Source organism: Acanthaster planci, linkage group LG11 (genome assembly GCF_054643075.1).
Source record: "Acanthaster planci isolate LZ-2023a linkage group LG11, COTS_SCS, whole genome shotgun sequence".
Taxonomy (NCBI): domain Eukaryota; kingdom Metazoa; phylum Echinodermata; class Asteroidea; order Valvatida; family Acanthasteridae; genus Acanthaster; species Acanthaster planci.
Genome location: NC_141787.1, coordinates 5,510,890 through 5,525,566, shown reverse-complemented (window position 1 = coordinate 5,525,566; position 14,677 = coordinate 5,510,890). Strand labels below are relative to the sequence as shown.

Sequence of the window (14,677 nt, the reverse complement as noted above, 5' to 3'; positions counted from 1 at the left end):
TCCCAGTTTTTCTCATGCAAACCGTTGCATGAGCATACAAATTAAAAAGCTTCCGAATACAGGTTGAAATAGCCGGGCAAAAATTGAAAATAATGTTATTTGAAACACAGAGGTACAATTTATATGGGACTGGTAAAACCATTTTGTTACATGGTCCCTTTAATTTTAGTTCTGTAACCTGACAACTATTCACCCATTAGGTTTTGTTCTATAATAGCCTATTGGTAGAATAAGTCTGTGCAATGGGACCAGGTATCCCGATCCATCGATTGTGGCATTGGCTCCCTGGGTTCTTTTTATCGCCGTCACTATACTCCGAGTTAACTTCATCGTCACCGTCATGAGTTGCCGTCTTCGTTGTCATCACCTTCGTCCTTGTCGTTGTCATTATCTCCGTCGTCGTCGTTAGCTATTACCAGTCCACAGCCGGACGAAAGCCTCAGCTAGCGTGGCTGTGCCACATTTCTCTCGCTCTTCTCTTGTTGTACCGATCAATTCTACTTCAGTAGCTTGTCAGTTTCATCTCCCACCTTGTTTACTGTTTTCCAGAAGTTTTGCCGTCCACAAGTCTCCATTACATTGCTATTAAATAATAACTGTGGTTCATTTGTTGCCTGGCCCTCTTCTGATGTGTACGTCAGGCTTCCCCATTCCATTTCCTGGTTTGGGTTATTGTCATGGTCATCTTTGGTTTTGGTTTGTTCTCTTACTCATTGGTGGTTTTCCTGTTTTTACCTTAAATATGATATCCGGCATTTTAGTTATTTTTTCCCTCCATTTTTGTGTAATCCAGACGTTTGTTCTTCAGACTCTTTAAATTTCGCCCGAGGTCGACTTTCAATTGGAGCACCAAGTTCGTGAAACACACTGCACTGGCAGAGCTTCACGGTCCCAATTGGTGGAACGTGAATTAAAGAGCGTCCGGTGATGTGAAGAAAACGGTACCTCCCAGTTCCCTAAAGTGCCGCGGGGCAAGTGCAACAACCGTGGATGAAACACGACATATAAGTTTTGTTCCTGAATATACATATTTGCATATACCATCTTTATTGAGGGTACCAATGCGGTATCTTCTACATGTACTCTCATATCAGAATACATGTACATGTATATTCTAGTGTTGACGTTGTTGCTGTAGATAGCAGTTCGTCGTGAGACGCCCTCTGCGGCAGGTTATCGTAGCGGCTGGTTAAATTTGACATACAGCAATAACGTTTCAATTCAAGACCAGAATTACCCTCTAAATTGCGCATGTTAATCATGTTCAATAAATCAAATTTCATTAACGACGTCGTAAATTTTAAGCACAATGACTTTGCGAAGTTTATGGAAGTGGACAGCGAACCATTGTGTTGATATAGATGCGGCGATTAATGATGTATGTCATCACTCTGCATTTACCTAGATATAGTGAGCTATGAGCGTGTACTTACCAACATTGCCTTCTCTTCAGCAACAAATGTCATTAGAAATCCTAGCATATAAACTCATCGAACCAGGTGATAACAAAATACTTCCCTCGTACAGAAAAGTCTAGACAACGAAGTATTGAACAACTTGAACGTATCGGGCTGTCGTGTGAATCGGTGCGTAGTGCAATTCAGGACTAGCGAAAACTAGCGGCGGTGATGTCAGCAGATGAGAAATCGGTAAATACACGTACATATTCCACTTGGGGACGGTGCAGTGTATCCACTTACGTTTCTCTTCACATTTAGCGAGCAACAAGCCCATTCCTTACTCTTTTTACAGTTTCAAAGTATCTTTTTTGGACAAGGTCTATAACAGCTGAATTATCACTCGATTTCCGGCTGTCAGTGTGATTCGTAGGGATTGTGTGTAAACTGAAAATTAAGCACACCGACTGCAGTAAAATATCACTAATAATTACAGTGCATTCATAAGACGCACAGTATTTCACATATCACAAGTAATTTGTTATTCAGAGTCGTTTAAATATAGGAGGGTTACTGGGGCAGTAGAGCCCACTGTTCTCATGTTCATCAGATGTCAACTTGGCAAATGGTTCATGCACCGTGATGCACGGTAATTTGTGAATTGTCGAAAATTAGACAGTTCTGATATGTGAATTGTTACTAGGTAGTGACTCGTTCTAACCACTTGAAATTACAAAACGATCCCCGATTTTTCGCAATTTCGGCCAACATTTCAGAAACGACTGTAAATGGATTTTTGTGCTCTCATTCGGCTGCCACCAAAATGTATATCCTTGTAACAACAAAGAAACTGACTCGTCTGAACCGGGTGACTTGTCGATATTTGCGTTGGCGGCGACGCCGTCTGCCACGGCAAGCGGATTGATTGAGAGACTCGACCGGTGAACGTCAAGGCCCGCTCGGCCTCCGGGATGGGTGTTAAACCGTTGAAGTCCGAAATTTGTACGAGGGTGGAAGATTAAATTTCTTTGGATAGCGGCCCAGTGTCAAAAGAATTACAGCCCTCTGTCCGTCTCATTAAAAAACAAACAAACAAACAAACGAGATGGAGACGTTTAGCCTTGTAAATGAGGCGACATTATTAGAAGTGGCAAATTTGGTGGGATAAAATTCAAAGATGATGTAGATACCCCCATAAGATTGTAAGCAAATGGAGCCGAAACTCTAAAAGTGTTATTCTCCTTCACACCAAATTAATATATAAAAATATAATCCTGCCATTACATAAATACACGCGTGCAATATTCACATAATATACTTAATTGATCTTGTCGTGACGTGATTCAACAGGTGTTTGTTTGTCAGCTGGATTTCAGCAAATGCTCGATGTCATTCCAACTTTTCCCAGACAGTTTTCATAGATCTACCTATAATGTATTCCAATCAACAATCATTCAGTATGCGGATAAGGGATTGACTGCATGTTGGGCATGTACCTATTAAAACTTCCACTGGTCGCCGTCATCTCCATTTTATCATACGACACAGACCCTTGCGCTGTCCAAATTCCGCCCCAAATTGACTTGGATTTCACCGCAGCCTAAGTGCTTTTCGAGCGGCCGAGAAGTCTCTTCGTGAGAAAGCAATCCCGTCATGAATTTCTCAATAGTTCTGGTCGTAGTAAGCCAGCTCCTGGCAGGGCTGGCGATGGTGGCAGAGCCCATGCCCTTGGGAAACACGGAGCCGAAGACGACCAGTTTGCTCGGTCGATTGTCTTCGAGGATGGACAAGTTGAAGGCCATTGAAGGCATCGGAATGATTGACAGTTTCGTTTTCGGCTGCAGGGGAGCGGACAGCGACAGGATTCAAGAACTAAGAGAGGTAGACCCAGAATGTGTTTTATGATTTGCTTGTTTGTATACTGTCGTCGTAAAGTTTATCACAGAAGGAAAAAAAGATATAAATTTTAATTTAATTTATATTTCCATTCGTGAAAATTTACATGTATGTAAGGAAAAAAAGACTTGATAGAGATTTGTAAATGCTGTTTTTTTGCTGTAAGTCGAAAGTTGTCAGCTACCTATGCAAGTTATCAGGGACCAAAGCAATAATAAATAAACTCGCTGAATTTGCAGCTGGTGTTTGAGGCCAATTTACCATCGCACAATCCGCTACCGTCTTGTGTGAATTTTCCCCTACAGGCAGTGCTATCGCTGATTCAGGCAGTCGATTGTTATGATTCAGCCGGCAGTAGGAGCACCCTGTCCGAGCCTCCTGTCGCCAGCTTCTCCTTGCCAGTAGACTGGTTTTCATCCTTCGAGTCTGAAACCCCCAGTTTTGAGGATCCGTCCCAAGAACCTGGAGTCTCCACGGCCAAGCCTCCTAGCAACAGCAGGCTCCCCCAGGATATCTGACTTTTCAGCAGAGTAGTTCTCTCCAACCTCAGAGCCTGAAGTCCCCATTTGAGATGAGCCGTCCTCTGAACCTAGAATCTCCAGTGATGAGTAGCTATCTGAAGAGCCCGAAGCTCCCAGCAATGAAAAGCTGTCCTCAGACCCCAAAGTCCCATGTTATGAAGAGCCCAGTACTCCCAATCTCCTAGGCTGACAAGCTAATGAACTATTTTAGTGCCTCGATTTTTTCAGTGAAACATCAAGGAAAAGCTTGGACCTTGGTTAAACCTCAACGAGCCAAATGAAATAAACTCTGACACTTATGCCAATGATGATGTCAGAGTGACATGATGTTATGATGAGTGATGTTACTGGTGATCAGAACTGTATGCGTATTCTGTATGATTGATTCCCCAAGGAAATGTTCTACATAATTAACAAGTTCATAAAATTTCTTTCTCCCTTCGGTATCATGCTTTGAGTTTGGGTTGTATCTTTAAATGCAAATTTTCGCAATGATTCAGCTAAATGTTAAAAGTTTGAAAATTGCAGAATTATGACACACGGTGAAAACAAGGCACAAGTCGCCAAAGCCGCTTTTGAGTACGGGGCCTTTGAGTTACACAATAGAAACCAAAAAGCACCCTCAACATTTTTCTCCCACGTAATATCCACGTTCATTAGGATGCAAAAAGAGTGACTCGTCAAAACAAAGAGTTAATCTTGCTCTTTCTACTGCAAACCAAAATAAAACTGTGTGAAAAAAAATGGCCTTCTGGCTTGTTTTCACATAGGTCACATTCTATTGACATGCGCGAGTTAATTTCGATGTGAATAAAGGTAACTGTTTAACCATCCAATATCACGCTCCTGCATTTTTGTAAAATTGTGTAATCTCCTGTTTAAACAAACATTCCCTTGCAATTTGAACTCACACCCCACTGCATGATCACCTCGTAGATGCAAAATAAAACAAAGTATGTCACACAATCATCTCTCTTAAACCATTTGCAATAAAGCAAACGAAGCAAGCCAAACTCGTTTATTTTGAATTTCTTTATTTACTTGTACATACACAGATCATGGACAATGTCAAATTTCAGCTGTTTTGAAGCAAATTTAGGGCCAAGTGCTTCTCAAGAGAACTCTAAAAAGCAAAGAGCACATTTTCAGATGTATTCCTTTCAAATTCACTCTTATATTGGTTTAAGAAGTTAGCATTATATTGATTTGACAGACCCATCCAGACACACAAATAATAGGAACTCAAAAACACCTTGGTGATGGCAAAATATTATCTGGTTCATGCAATGAATATTTGGCAGACACTTTTTGCGTAACTTTACACTCCTCTTTGAGCTATGAAAACTATTTGTTATTCCTGTTGGGTTAAATGCATTAACAAGTGCACTTTACAAACCAAACAAAAATTATTCATGCTTTGCTGGACAGCTGAGGGTACTGCCGCTACGATGTCACTGGCGGAAGATATCGTTCTGTCAGTAAGTTTTTCTGTCCAGACCGAGAACCGGAAATTTGCTCATTGAAAATATTTCTGACAAAGGACTTCTTGCTGACTGATTGTCGGGTACATGTACTTACAAAACAATGAATCACCAAACAAGAGGAGATTTAGGCCAGCAACATATCAACAACTGCAGCAGGTTTTATGCACAGATCAAAAGGGCATTGGGGATTTCTACTTGGAATGACATAAAAGTTTCAATCATGAAACAGTAACAACCAAAAAGGATCCCAAATACCTGTTAAAACAGCAGAACAAAATTTGAAAATATTAGTGTTATTTGAGACACAAAGGTGCATTTTCAAGGGTTCCATAGAAAATTAGCATTGTATAGGCCCTTCAAGTCAGCTAATATTAAGCAAAGCCATCACGGTCCAGTTGTGTATAACTGGCAAATTCTTGACCACGGCAGCATGGGTTCCTCAATCATACAGGACAAATGCCTGTATGCCTTTAACTTTCCTGCAGAGAACGTGATGATCCCCTCCCCTACATACATGTATACATCACATGATCTGTCAGCCGGTAATCAGTTCGTGCAGCACGTTGTCTCTTTGAAGAGCAAAACTAGTTAGTGGTGTAAAACCGAGACTCGATTTCTGCAGCTCCCAGCATGTCCACAGTGGTTCAGTCATCAATATATGCAGAAATATCGTAAGTCAAGAGCTGGAACACTTTTGTGAGTAGAAACTTCATTCATCGGCACCATACTTCTGCTGCATATCCATGACAACTGGTAGTCTCATCTACATAAATCTGAGTCTCCTTGTAAAATTAGCACTTCACCATTCTTGCGCTCCTGCCACACATCAGTGGGCTTGCCTTACACACCTACACAGCCCTCTCTCGGTGAGTACCTGTCGCATATTCATGAAAGCGGCTACTGCTCCTGCATATGCATGAGTGTCTTGAGGAGAGTATTCATAAGAATAGGTCGTCATCTGCACCGTACACCTGCATTTCTCTTTTGTCTTTGTGTTTGACACCCTTCAGGTTCCCCATGGCTGCAGAAAGAAAATAAATACAAGTGACTGATAGAAAAACTAAAGGTGAACGCTCTGCAAAGAAACACCAGATGGCATTATCATGGATGACTTTATCCTGTGGGTATGGTTTCTCAAGTAAAACCCCGTAAATGTAATCACTGCAGGATTTGCATTCAAGAAAAAGTGCTTGGTAATCTGATTGACAGGCCTGCTGTCATCTTGTCCATCTCAAGATCTTCCATTCTTTCATCGGCCCACAGGTGTCTAGTCCTCCATCCAACCTCCTAGCTGGAAGATTTTGATACAACTAAACAACAGTCTTGGCAGCATTACTGACAGTACCAGGAGCAATCACGAGTCCAAGTTTCAGGACAGATATGATTTCAATTACACATGTGGAGCAGCATATGAACAGTGGGTTGCTGGATGTCTAGCTGATCTACAATCAGTTAGCATAGAAAAGGTTTTCAATGCAGATTTTGTGTATGAGAAGAGTAACTGGTTAACTGTGAGGGCAGAGACGTTGACAGGCCTCTGTACTCCTGTCAGTCATTGTTTACATGAGCACTTTTGGAATGGAGCCAGTGCTTGGTTTTGTCTTTATAAGTTGCTCATTTTACCCTTTGATTATGAGGTCTGCCAGGATGGAATTTGTTAACTCACACCTCTATTGATGATGTTGAGAAAATTCAAAAAAGAGCCTCTCATGTCATTCTCAGACAACAAAGAATGGAAATGTTGTGATGATCCACTAAAGATGCTTAACTGGTGCACAATGAAATTTCATAGAGAGTATCTTTTACTTCCATTTGTGGCCAAGTCTCTGTGTTGTGAAGTTGCATCCAGTGTTGTGACTGATAACGTGTGCGTCAATCCCAGGCAGTGGGACAATTTGAAGTTTATCCATTTACTGTTTGTACTAATCAGTTACATCATTATCCAGTACATCGTTTTCCCTGACTTTGAGATAAACTCCCATAAACCTTGTGTTTGGATGAGGAGGTTTGCTCACTAGAAATGTTAAAAAAGTCTGAAAAGGCAAGCATTCAGTCTCCTGATCCAGTCTTAAACATTAGCTTAAGACCAGCCAAGCACATATTTATTCTTAAATACCCTTATTAGTCAGAGAGTCAAAAGAAGTCAATTCAGGATTCCTTATATGGGCTTGGCGTGTGTGTGGCAAGCTGCATTCACACAGACTCTTGACCAATCAGAGCCGATTAAAACTGTCTTGTATATAGGCGTCAGTGTGTGATTTATGCAGTGGGCATTATCACTTCTCAGTGGGCATTATCAAATGCTAACCGCTTGCCTCCGAGGTTTCTGGAACCCGGCACCTTGGGTTTGTATGCATAGCCGGGGTAACCGAAATTGGACAAAAGAGCTGGGCCTTGTAACAAAAGACTGAGCTGCTGGGATTTGCTGTCACTTTTTAGTTGGCATTGGCATAAGCGGATGTAATCCGCCATTGTTTTGAAACAGCATACCACTGTTTATGGCTTTCAGTGCCAGCAGATTATCAGCAGGGACAAAAGCACTCCAGCATGGCGATACAGTACCGCTGCATGCTAATCCAGCCACACTTGAAAAGATGCCACTAGCATTCAGCAACACACTGTGCCAATTTCAGGACCAAAGGAAATTATGCAACACCGCACAATCTGAAATACTTGGACATCAATGGAGGTTGCCTGCCAGATTAGAGTAGACACCTGATAGTCATTCGTGTGGGTGTAAACCCGACTGTCATTCGTGTGGGTGTAAACGTCCAATAAATGAAGTAATGAATTTTTGAAGAATTTTGAAGTAATAAAGCACTTTGTGGACCCTCCCTAATTAATATAATATATCATGATCTCTGGCATAAATCTCCTTACCCAAGTTTGCCCACTGTGAGTTGCCTGCGGTCTGCGCTGAATCACTGCTGTTGAACCTGTGTACGTTGCGCTGGCGTCGGGCCAAGGACACGTGGAGTCGGACCCCTGATACCATCTTCTCGTTCATTTCTTCAATGGCACGATCAGCAGCGTCAATGTCATCAAAAGTAATGAAGGCACAGCTACAAATACAAAACAGAAATAACAGAAAACATGTAATATAACCACAGCTATCTATTTTATATCAGATGACTTTACGTTGTCACTTCCTGATTTTTGATGGTAGCTTCGTCAACAGGGTCAGAGTTACTCTGCGCAGGTTATCGGTCTCTGTGCAGTGTGCACGAGAAGTCGTTTGACAGTGACAGCAATGGATATGTTACAGATATGTGAATACCATTACTGCCAGGCTTGCTCGGCAACCATGCCATTATAGTACACATTTGTACACATTCTGATGAAAATCATCCATGTGTATTCTGTGCCATATGCACTTGATGCTGTAAAATCACGTACCATGTCTGGCCCATGCCTTCTTTACTGGTGACAATAGTACGGTATTGTCATCGTAAAGTGGAGAAGTAAGGACTTTATCGTTTGCCTGTGAGAGCAGGACTTACATTGCAGGACTCTCACGGTTATAAGTGCACTGTACTTTTTCCTGAGCAAAATTATCAAAGGTTTTACTGAACATGTAATGTTTGACCTATTACCTCTTTTCTAACTCAACATTGATGTTTGAAATCGTGCCAATGCCTTTGAAGGCTTTGTCGCACACTTCATGGGAGATTCCATAGCCGTGGACATAGATTGTGTTCCCACGCTTCTTTTCAGGTGTTCCTGAGAGAAAAACAAAAACAACAGGTGTCGTGTCAGACAGAGATATTGATGTCGGGCTGCACACACTGAAAGATAGTAAGTGCAGAATGAAATCAATGCCGGAACACCTGTGGCAAAACGTACCCATTTTTCCAGAACATCTAAAGCCTTTAGTGAGTATTTAAATATCAAGACAGACTTTGTATACAAGTCTGTTCACACTCTCTGTTTGTATTCATGTTCTGTTAGTCCTTAATGCATTTTCAGAATGTAAAGCTGTTCATTAAATTGGAGCATTTGATTTATTGACTAATAAGGGCGATTCCCAATAGTGCCCCTCCAAGAGTTTGCAACGCGTTGGCCAATCACGAAGTGCGAAATCTGCCGACCCAATGCGCATTTGGAAAGGTTCGACGGCTTTTGCACGTTGTGATTGGCCAACGCCGATGCTGCTAGTGTTCTCAACAGTGCTTTTACCATCTGGCGTGTCTGGTTGGGACGTGCTCCTACTGCTGATAAAGCTACGACATTGAAAGAAAAATGAAAAGTATTTCAGTATGCATGGAAAACTCAAAATAACTCTGCCCTTCTAATGGCTTAATTTTTGTGCCAACTGCACCCATCACTGAAGTTTGGTCTACGTACAGCACAAACAGTGCTTCATAAAAGACTAGCACCCAGGCAACGATGCCCTTAAATGCCGATGAGGCTAATACGCCGACTTCAAATCTAAATTTGCAGCTTTTCACTGCTTATACTCTGCACAGCCTATATTCTGTAAATTACGGTGACAGGCACACAACACAAGGCATCCACACCGCATATGGAAAGCAACGGATCGCCGTTTATAAACTTGTCCTTTCCATCGACCGTGTTAACAATGAGACAAGCCCAACGCCTTGGCACAGTTCACTCAAAGAATACAGGAGGCTGAATGAGTTGAGATCAGCTTGGATAAGGGTCAGAGGAGTGATTATGGCCCGGTTCATTTGCAAAGCATGTTGCATGAGATTGAATATGTGATAAGCAATGCCTTTTCAGGCAGTTCATTTGCACAGAATGTGACTTGAGGCTAAATAACGTGTGACTGGCTTATGATTGACGACTGACCAGCTTTTGAATGGCTTGTGGTAACTTAGGGCCTCTTTGATTTGAGCACATTTAGATAGGGATTCATGATCCAACACATCAACAGGTGCTCTGCATCATGTTTTAACGGATCCTGCTGCAAGGTGGGCTCGCAAAATTATAGAAGGTGACATGCACAGTGGACGGAGAGAAAAAGTTTGTTATGGTAGATTTGAGGCTCCAAATTAGTTTTCTGACAGTATTTCTTCATAATTTTTTGTGAATGTATTTCTGGATTAAACATGGTACAACTGATTTACTTTTCATGGAAAGTATACATACATGTATCTTTTCATAAAGATCACCCTTCTGCCACCTAAATCATGACACCACTTTGATAATGGATGTAATCTTAATCATGAAGGATTATAGTGTGTTTGATATCAAACTGTTTACCAATTAAAGTCTATCAGTGCGTTCCCACCAATGGGGGGATCTGATCCACCTTTTGCCAAATTGCCGGATCAGATCCCCCAATTGGTGGATCAGATCCAGCAACTGTGTGTAGTGGGAACGCTAACCGTTATAAGGTGGATCAGGATCAGATCCACCTTTCTTGATCCTCCTCTGGAGCAGGATACAGATCCCCCAATTGGTGGATCAGATCCTGTAATTGGTGGATCACGATCAGATGGGAATGCAAAAGGTGGATCTGATCCGGCAATTTGACCTGTCAACATCCGTCCATGCACGAGTGGCGCGAACATTTTGCGGTCTGATGAACAAAGAAAAATGTTTTTTGGCATGTAGCTCATGTGAAAATTTTTAACGTGCACAGCATGCACAACAAACAACTGCTGAACTACGGACTAGCACAATGTGTCACCACGCATGCGCAATGCATGCCGCGATGTGTTCCTAGCCCTTTCACAATTTTCGTTGTGCATTCCTCCGTTTCTAAACCTTTTTCATTTGTGTAATTTCACTTGCTCTCCATCAAAAACTAATTCTGTGTTAGCATATAGCCCGGAAGCAAAGTTTGCATTTATTTTGTGAAATAGATTGAGTTCAAATTAAGGTGAGTGCAGGATTGCAGAGGTGCATTCGATTTTGTGCAAAAATGAATGCCAACATTCTAAACCGGTGCAATGAGATATCGAACACTGACTTCATATGACTGAATACACCCTCACTGAAATAGACTTTTTATTTGTAAAATACAGGGATTTGAATGCTCATTCTATTTTGCTCGAAAATGAATGCTGCCATTACAACTTCATTTACACATTTCTGGAAATTGGCCGGCAAAACCTCTATTATGTACTGGGTAATCAGTGTGTTTCCTAGTTTTGTTTGTTTTTGCAATGATCTGGATCACTGGATCTGTGACGACACCCACAGGGCCCCTATTTCCACTCTGCCAACTCACACCACCCACCTCTCTTGCAGACTCTTCCGGTGTAGTCGCCTGCTGTCCGCGACTGGCCCCGGACTCAGCTCCTCCCCACTGGATGGCCCGCTGTTTGGGCTGACAAACGGCTGGAAGCTCGGCAGGGCCTGCACCTTCTCGGGCTCCTTCAGACTGCGCTGGAGCTTGCGAGATCGCTTAAAGCCTGAACTCTTGTTCTCCTCAAGTTTGGCTTGTTTGGCCTGTTGGAGGTACACAGTAAATATTGTCACCATTGTCACTATTGTCATGGACTCAAATGTTCGTACATGTACTATCGAAGAGATACGGTAACTCCCTAAAGTAACCAATTCACGTTCCCCTTGTATATGTATTTGACTCTGGGCTCTTCAAAACAGGGGGTACTTCAATGGAACAATATTGTGCATATGTACTCAGATAATCAATGATAAAGAAACTTATTTCTTTGCTGAATGCAACTCAGAAATTCAGGTGGTACATGAGCTTGTTTTAGGGTCTTTAAAACCTCTTTAATGACAACAAGCAAGAGTGATTTAGGGATGAAGATCATGACTGATACAATGGAAATATCTTCTATTGGCAGGCAGTCTTGAATGGACGAGTAAGCTCCATATTAAAATATAATTGGAGCTGCATCCATTTAGCAAGTAGTCTATGTACTGATGATGATTTGCAGATAAATGTTAGGTAAGAAAAATCAAAAGACTGGGCTTGCGTGGGTATCAGCGCTGCAAGGCCACTGTTGACATCATTGGCCTTGGTCGGCCAGTTCACTGGGTATTTTGAACTCTGCTTGTTATAAAGAGCGCTGATTGTACTGGGCATGCTAACTGTCCCCAAAAAAAAGCCCTGATATGAATATTGACCTGTTGAGCTGCCAGGACCGACTTGGCCTTCTCCTTGGCATCCTCCTGGCTCATTTCTGCTGCAGCTGAAACCAGAGTAGGGAAAAAGGAATTGACTATTGCAATATTCTCCTCACCTGATGTGTCTCAAATTTAAATGAAAGGAAAAGTATTTCGGTTCACTGCAACAAAAAGTTGTACAACACGTGTAGATCTGACACATCGATTTGTGTCGGTGGCGCATAACCTGCTTGAAGGCCATCTCTACATCTTCAAACCACCCACGAGATTTGCACAATAATGAAAATAATGTTCATTTTGGTGCCCAGATCAAAGACTGCTGCGGTGGCATGATGGAATGGAAGCAGCTCAAGAAACAAAAGGACCTGGGTTCAAGCCCAACATTGGTCATGATTTTTTAATTTCTTTTCCTTATGAATTCATATGTTTATTTTCACTGGATGTTTTTCTTGGGAAGAGTTAAACCTCAGATAATTTTTTTGGGGGGAAGGGGAGGAGATAAATCTGAGATCAAATGTTTTAGTTACAGAATGGTCTGGTTCCCAGCTACCATGCTGCAGATTGGTGCAACAATTGTAGACTGCAAGCAGTCCATAGTGTTGCATCTGTAGCCACTATGAATAGAAACATCGTTCCCCCATACATTTAACTTACGTCTCTTCAGGCTGTCCTGTGGTGTTATTGGGGCTGGCTTGCTCTTGTTGAGTTTCATTTGCTGTAAAACTTTCTTCTGCAAATGAAATCCACCAATAGATTTAAACAGTTCATAAAATTACAGTGTAAATAAAAAAAGTCTGGTGTCATACATTCAGCGATGGCTGTTGTATGTCCTTTCTACAACAACATGCTTTATGCTTTGTCGAGATCCCGTCAATAATGCAACAATGACATGCAACAGCTGTAGGGAAGACCTTTGCGAGTGCTCTTTACTTGACCTACAGCAACACAGCACAATATGGCTGCCACCATGGAAGTTTTTTGGGCAACTTTGCTCCACATTCACTTCAAAATTTCAAGAGGGCCAAAGGTACAGAAAACAATATTTAGGGGCTGGTAACATTGTCAACATAGGTCTATGTCTTGTTGACTTTTAAGCTTCGAAAAAAAATTTCCAGCTTAGTTTTCGGCAACCCTTAGCAACGGGGACTCTCCACACATGAAGTTAATGGTATCGAGTGGCTCACTATACAGATAATTATGAGCCACATTCATGACATTATATGAAAATGGCAATATATACGTGCTTGGCTGGTCTTAAAAGTGCATTTAAGACCAGCTCATCAAGAACGGATGCGACTTATCGCAGGCAAGGGCATTATCAGCGTTTAGTCCCCTGAGCCAGTCTTAAACATTAGTTTACATGGTTTAAGACCAGCCAAGCACATATTGATTCCCTTTCAATTTCATAAATACCTTTTTAGTCCGAGTCAAAAGAAGTCAATATATGACAGATTTCCAATGTTTTTGTTCTAGAATTTATTTTCATTTTATTAACATAAAACGTTAATACACGATCAAGTTGCACGTTGTCGACCAGGGAGACTGTCTGAGCATGGTCTGAGGTAGGCCGGGCCTCGGCTAGGCCTATTAAATACAGAATACGCCTGATTATTATATCCTGGTGACCTGGACACCAACAGGTGACCAAGCAAAATGGACCAGTGGTCGACAAATAAACAGCCGTCACTCAAACTTGTCCAAATTATACTGTAGGTTTCCTCATCCTAGCTTGTGAAAACTGGCACTGGTAGCAAGTGGTTGCTGCATGTTGACCGCTTTTTTATACGCCATGGCTGTTGTTAGTACGTCATCGCACGTGCACAGTTCAGTGCCGTAACGATAGAAAATGAGAAATGCATTACGACTGCCGTAACGATAGCCACTTCGTTAAGTTGGCGCACTTGCAGTGCCGTAACGATAGAAAAAGGGAGATGTCTTTTGTACAGCTTCAAAATGTATCCAGGCCTTAGCCCTACCAAAAAAATAAATAAGAAAGACGAATCACCTTTTTCCGTATTTTAGCATATTTATTCTGTAGCATTTCCTCTTCCTCCGTTAGACGAGACGGAAAAACCATTTTCCACCGTATGAAAGGCAAAAAAGGCCTAAAATGCCTAGGCTCACTGACTGCCGACACTGTATAGCACTGACGGCAAAACTCCTTTTATCACAATATCAGTTTATCTTGTTTATTCGATTGGTGGTGATGTGTACATGTACATCGCACGTTGTAAACCGTAACCTTTCAGATTTAGACGGGTACCAGTGGTTAATCTTATACACCCGCTTGGAGGCGCTATTTATTTTATTATTATTG

The 14,677-nt window shown here is 41.8% G+C and overlaps 2 protein-coding genes across 3 annotated transcripts; one reads left to right on the top strand and one right to left on the bottom strand.

The window, feature by feature from the left end:
• Positions 1-2,845: 2,845 nt before the first annotated feature.
• On the top strand, positions 2,846-4,650 carry LOC110987531 (uncharacterized). The gene is made up of 2 exons (XM_022250324.2): positions 2,846-3,278; positions 3,599-4,650. Exons 1-2 carry the CDS (start codon positions 3,051-3,053, stop codon positions 3,809-3,811), a joined length of 441 nt encoding a protein of 146 aa, XP_022106016.1. The 5' UTR covers positions 2,846-3,050; the 3' UTR covers positions 3,812-4,650.
• A 178-nt stretch (positions 4,651-4,828) lies between these two features.
• On the bottom strand, positions 4,829-14,566 carry LOC110987528 (negative elongation factor E-like). Of its 2 annotated transcripts, none has more exons than XM_022250320.2 (8): positions 14,366-14,566; positions 13,015-13,090; positions 12,361-12,425; positions 11,504-11,715; positions 9,475-9,518; positions 8,892-9,018; positions 8,179-8,360; positions 4,829-6,319 (listed from the first exon to the last, which is right to left on the bottom strand). In XM_022250320.2, exons 1-8 carry the CDS (start codon positions 14,435-14,437, stop codon positions 6,237-6,239), a joined length of 861 nt encoding a protein of 286 aa, XP_022106012.1. In that variant the 5' UTR covers positions 14,438-14,566; the 3' UTR covers positions 4,829-6,236. The 2 variants fall into 2 exon arrangements, with proteins under 2 accessions (XP_022106012.1, XP_086999108.1); XM_087142982.1 differs by lacking the exon at positions 14,366-14,566 and adding an exon at positions 13,774-14,197.
• Positions 14,567-14,677: the final 111 nt, after the last annotated feature.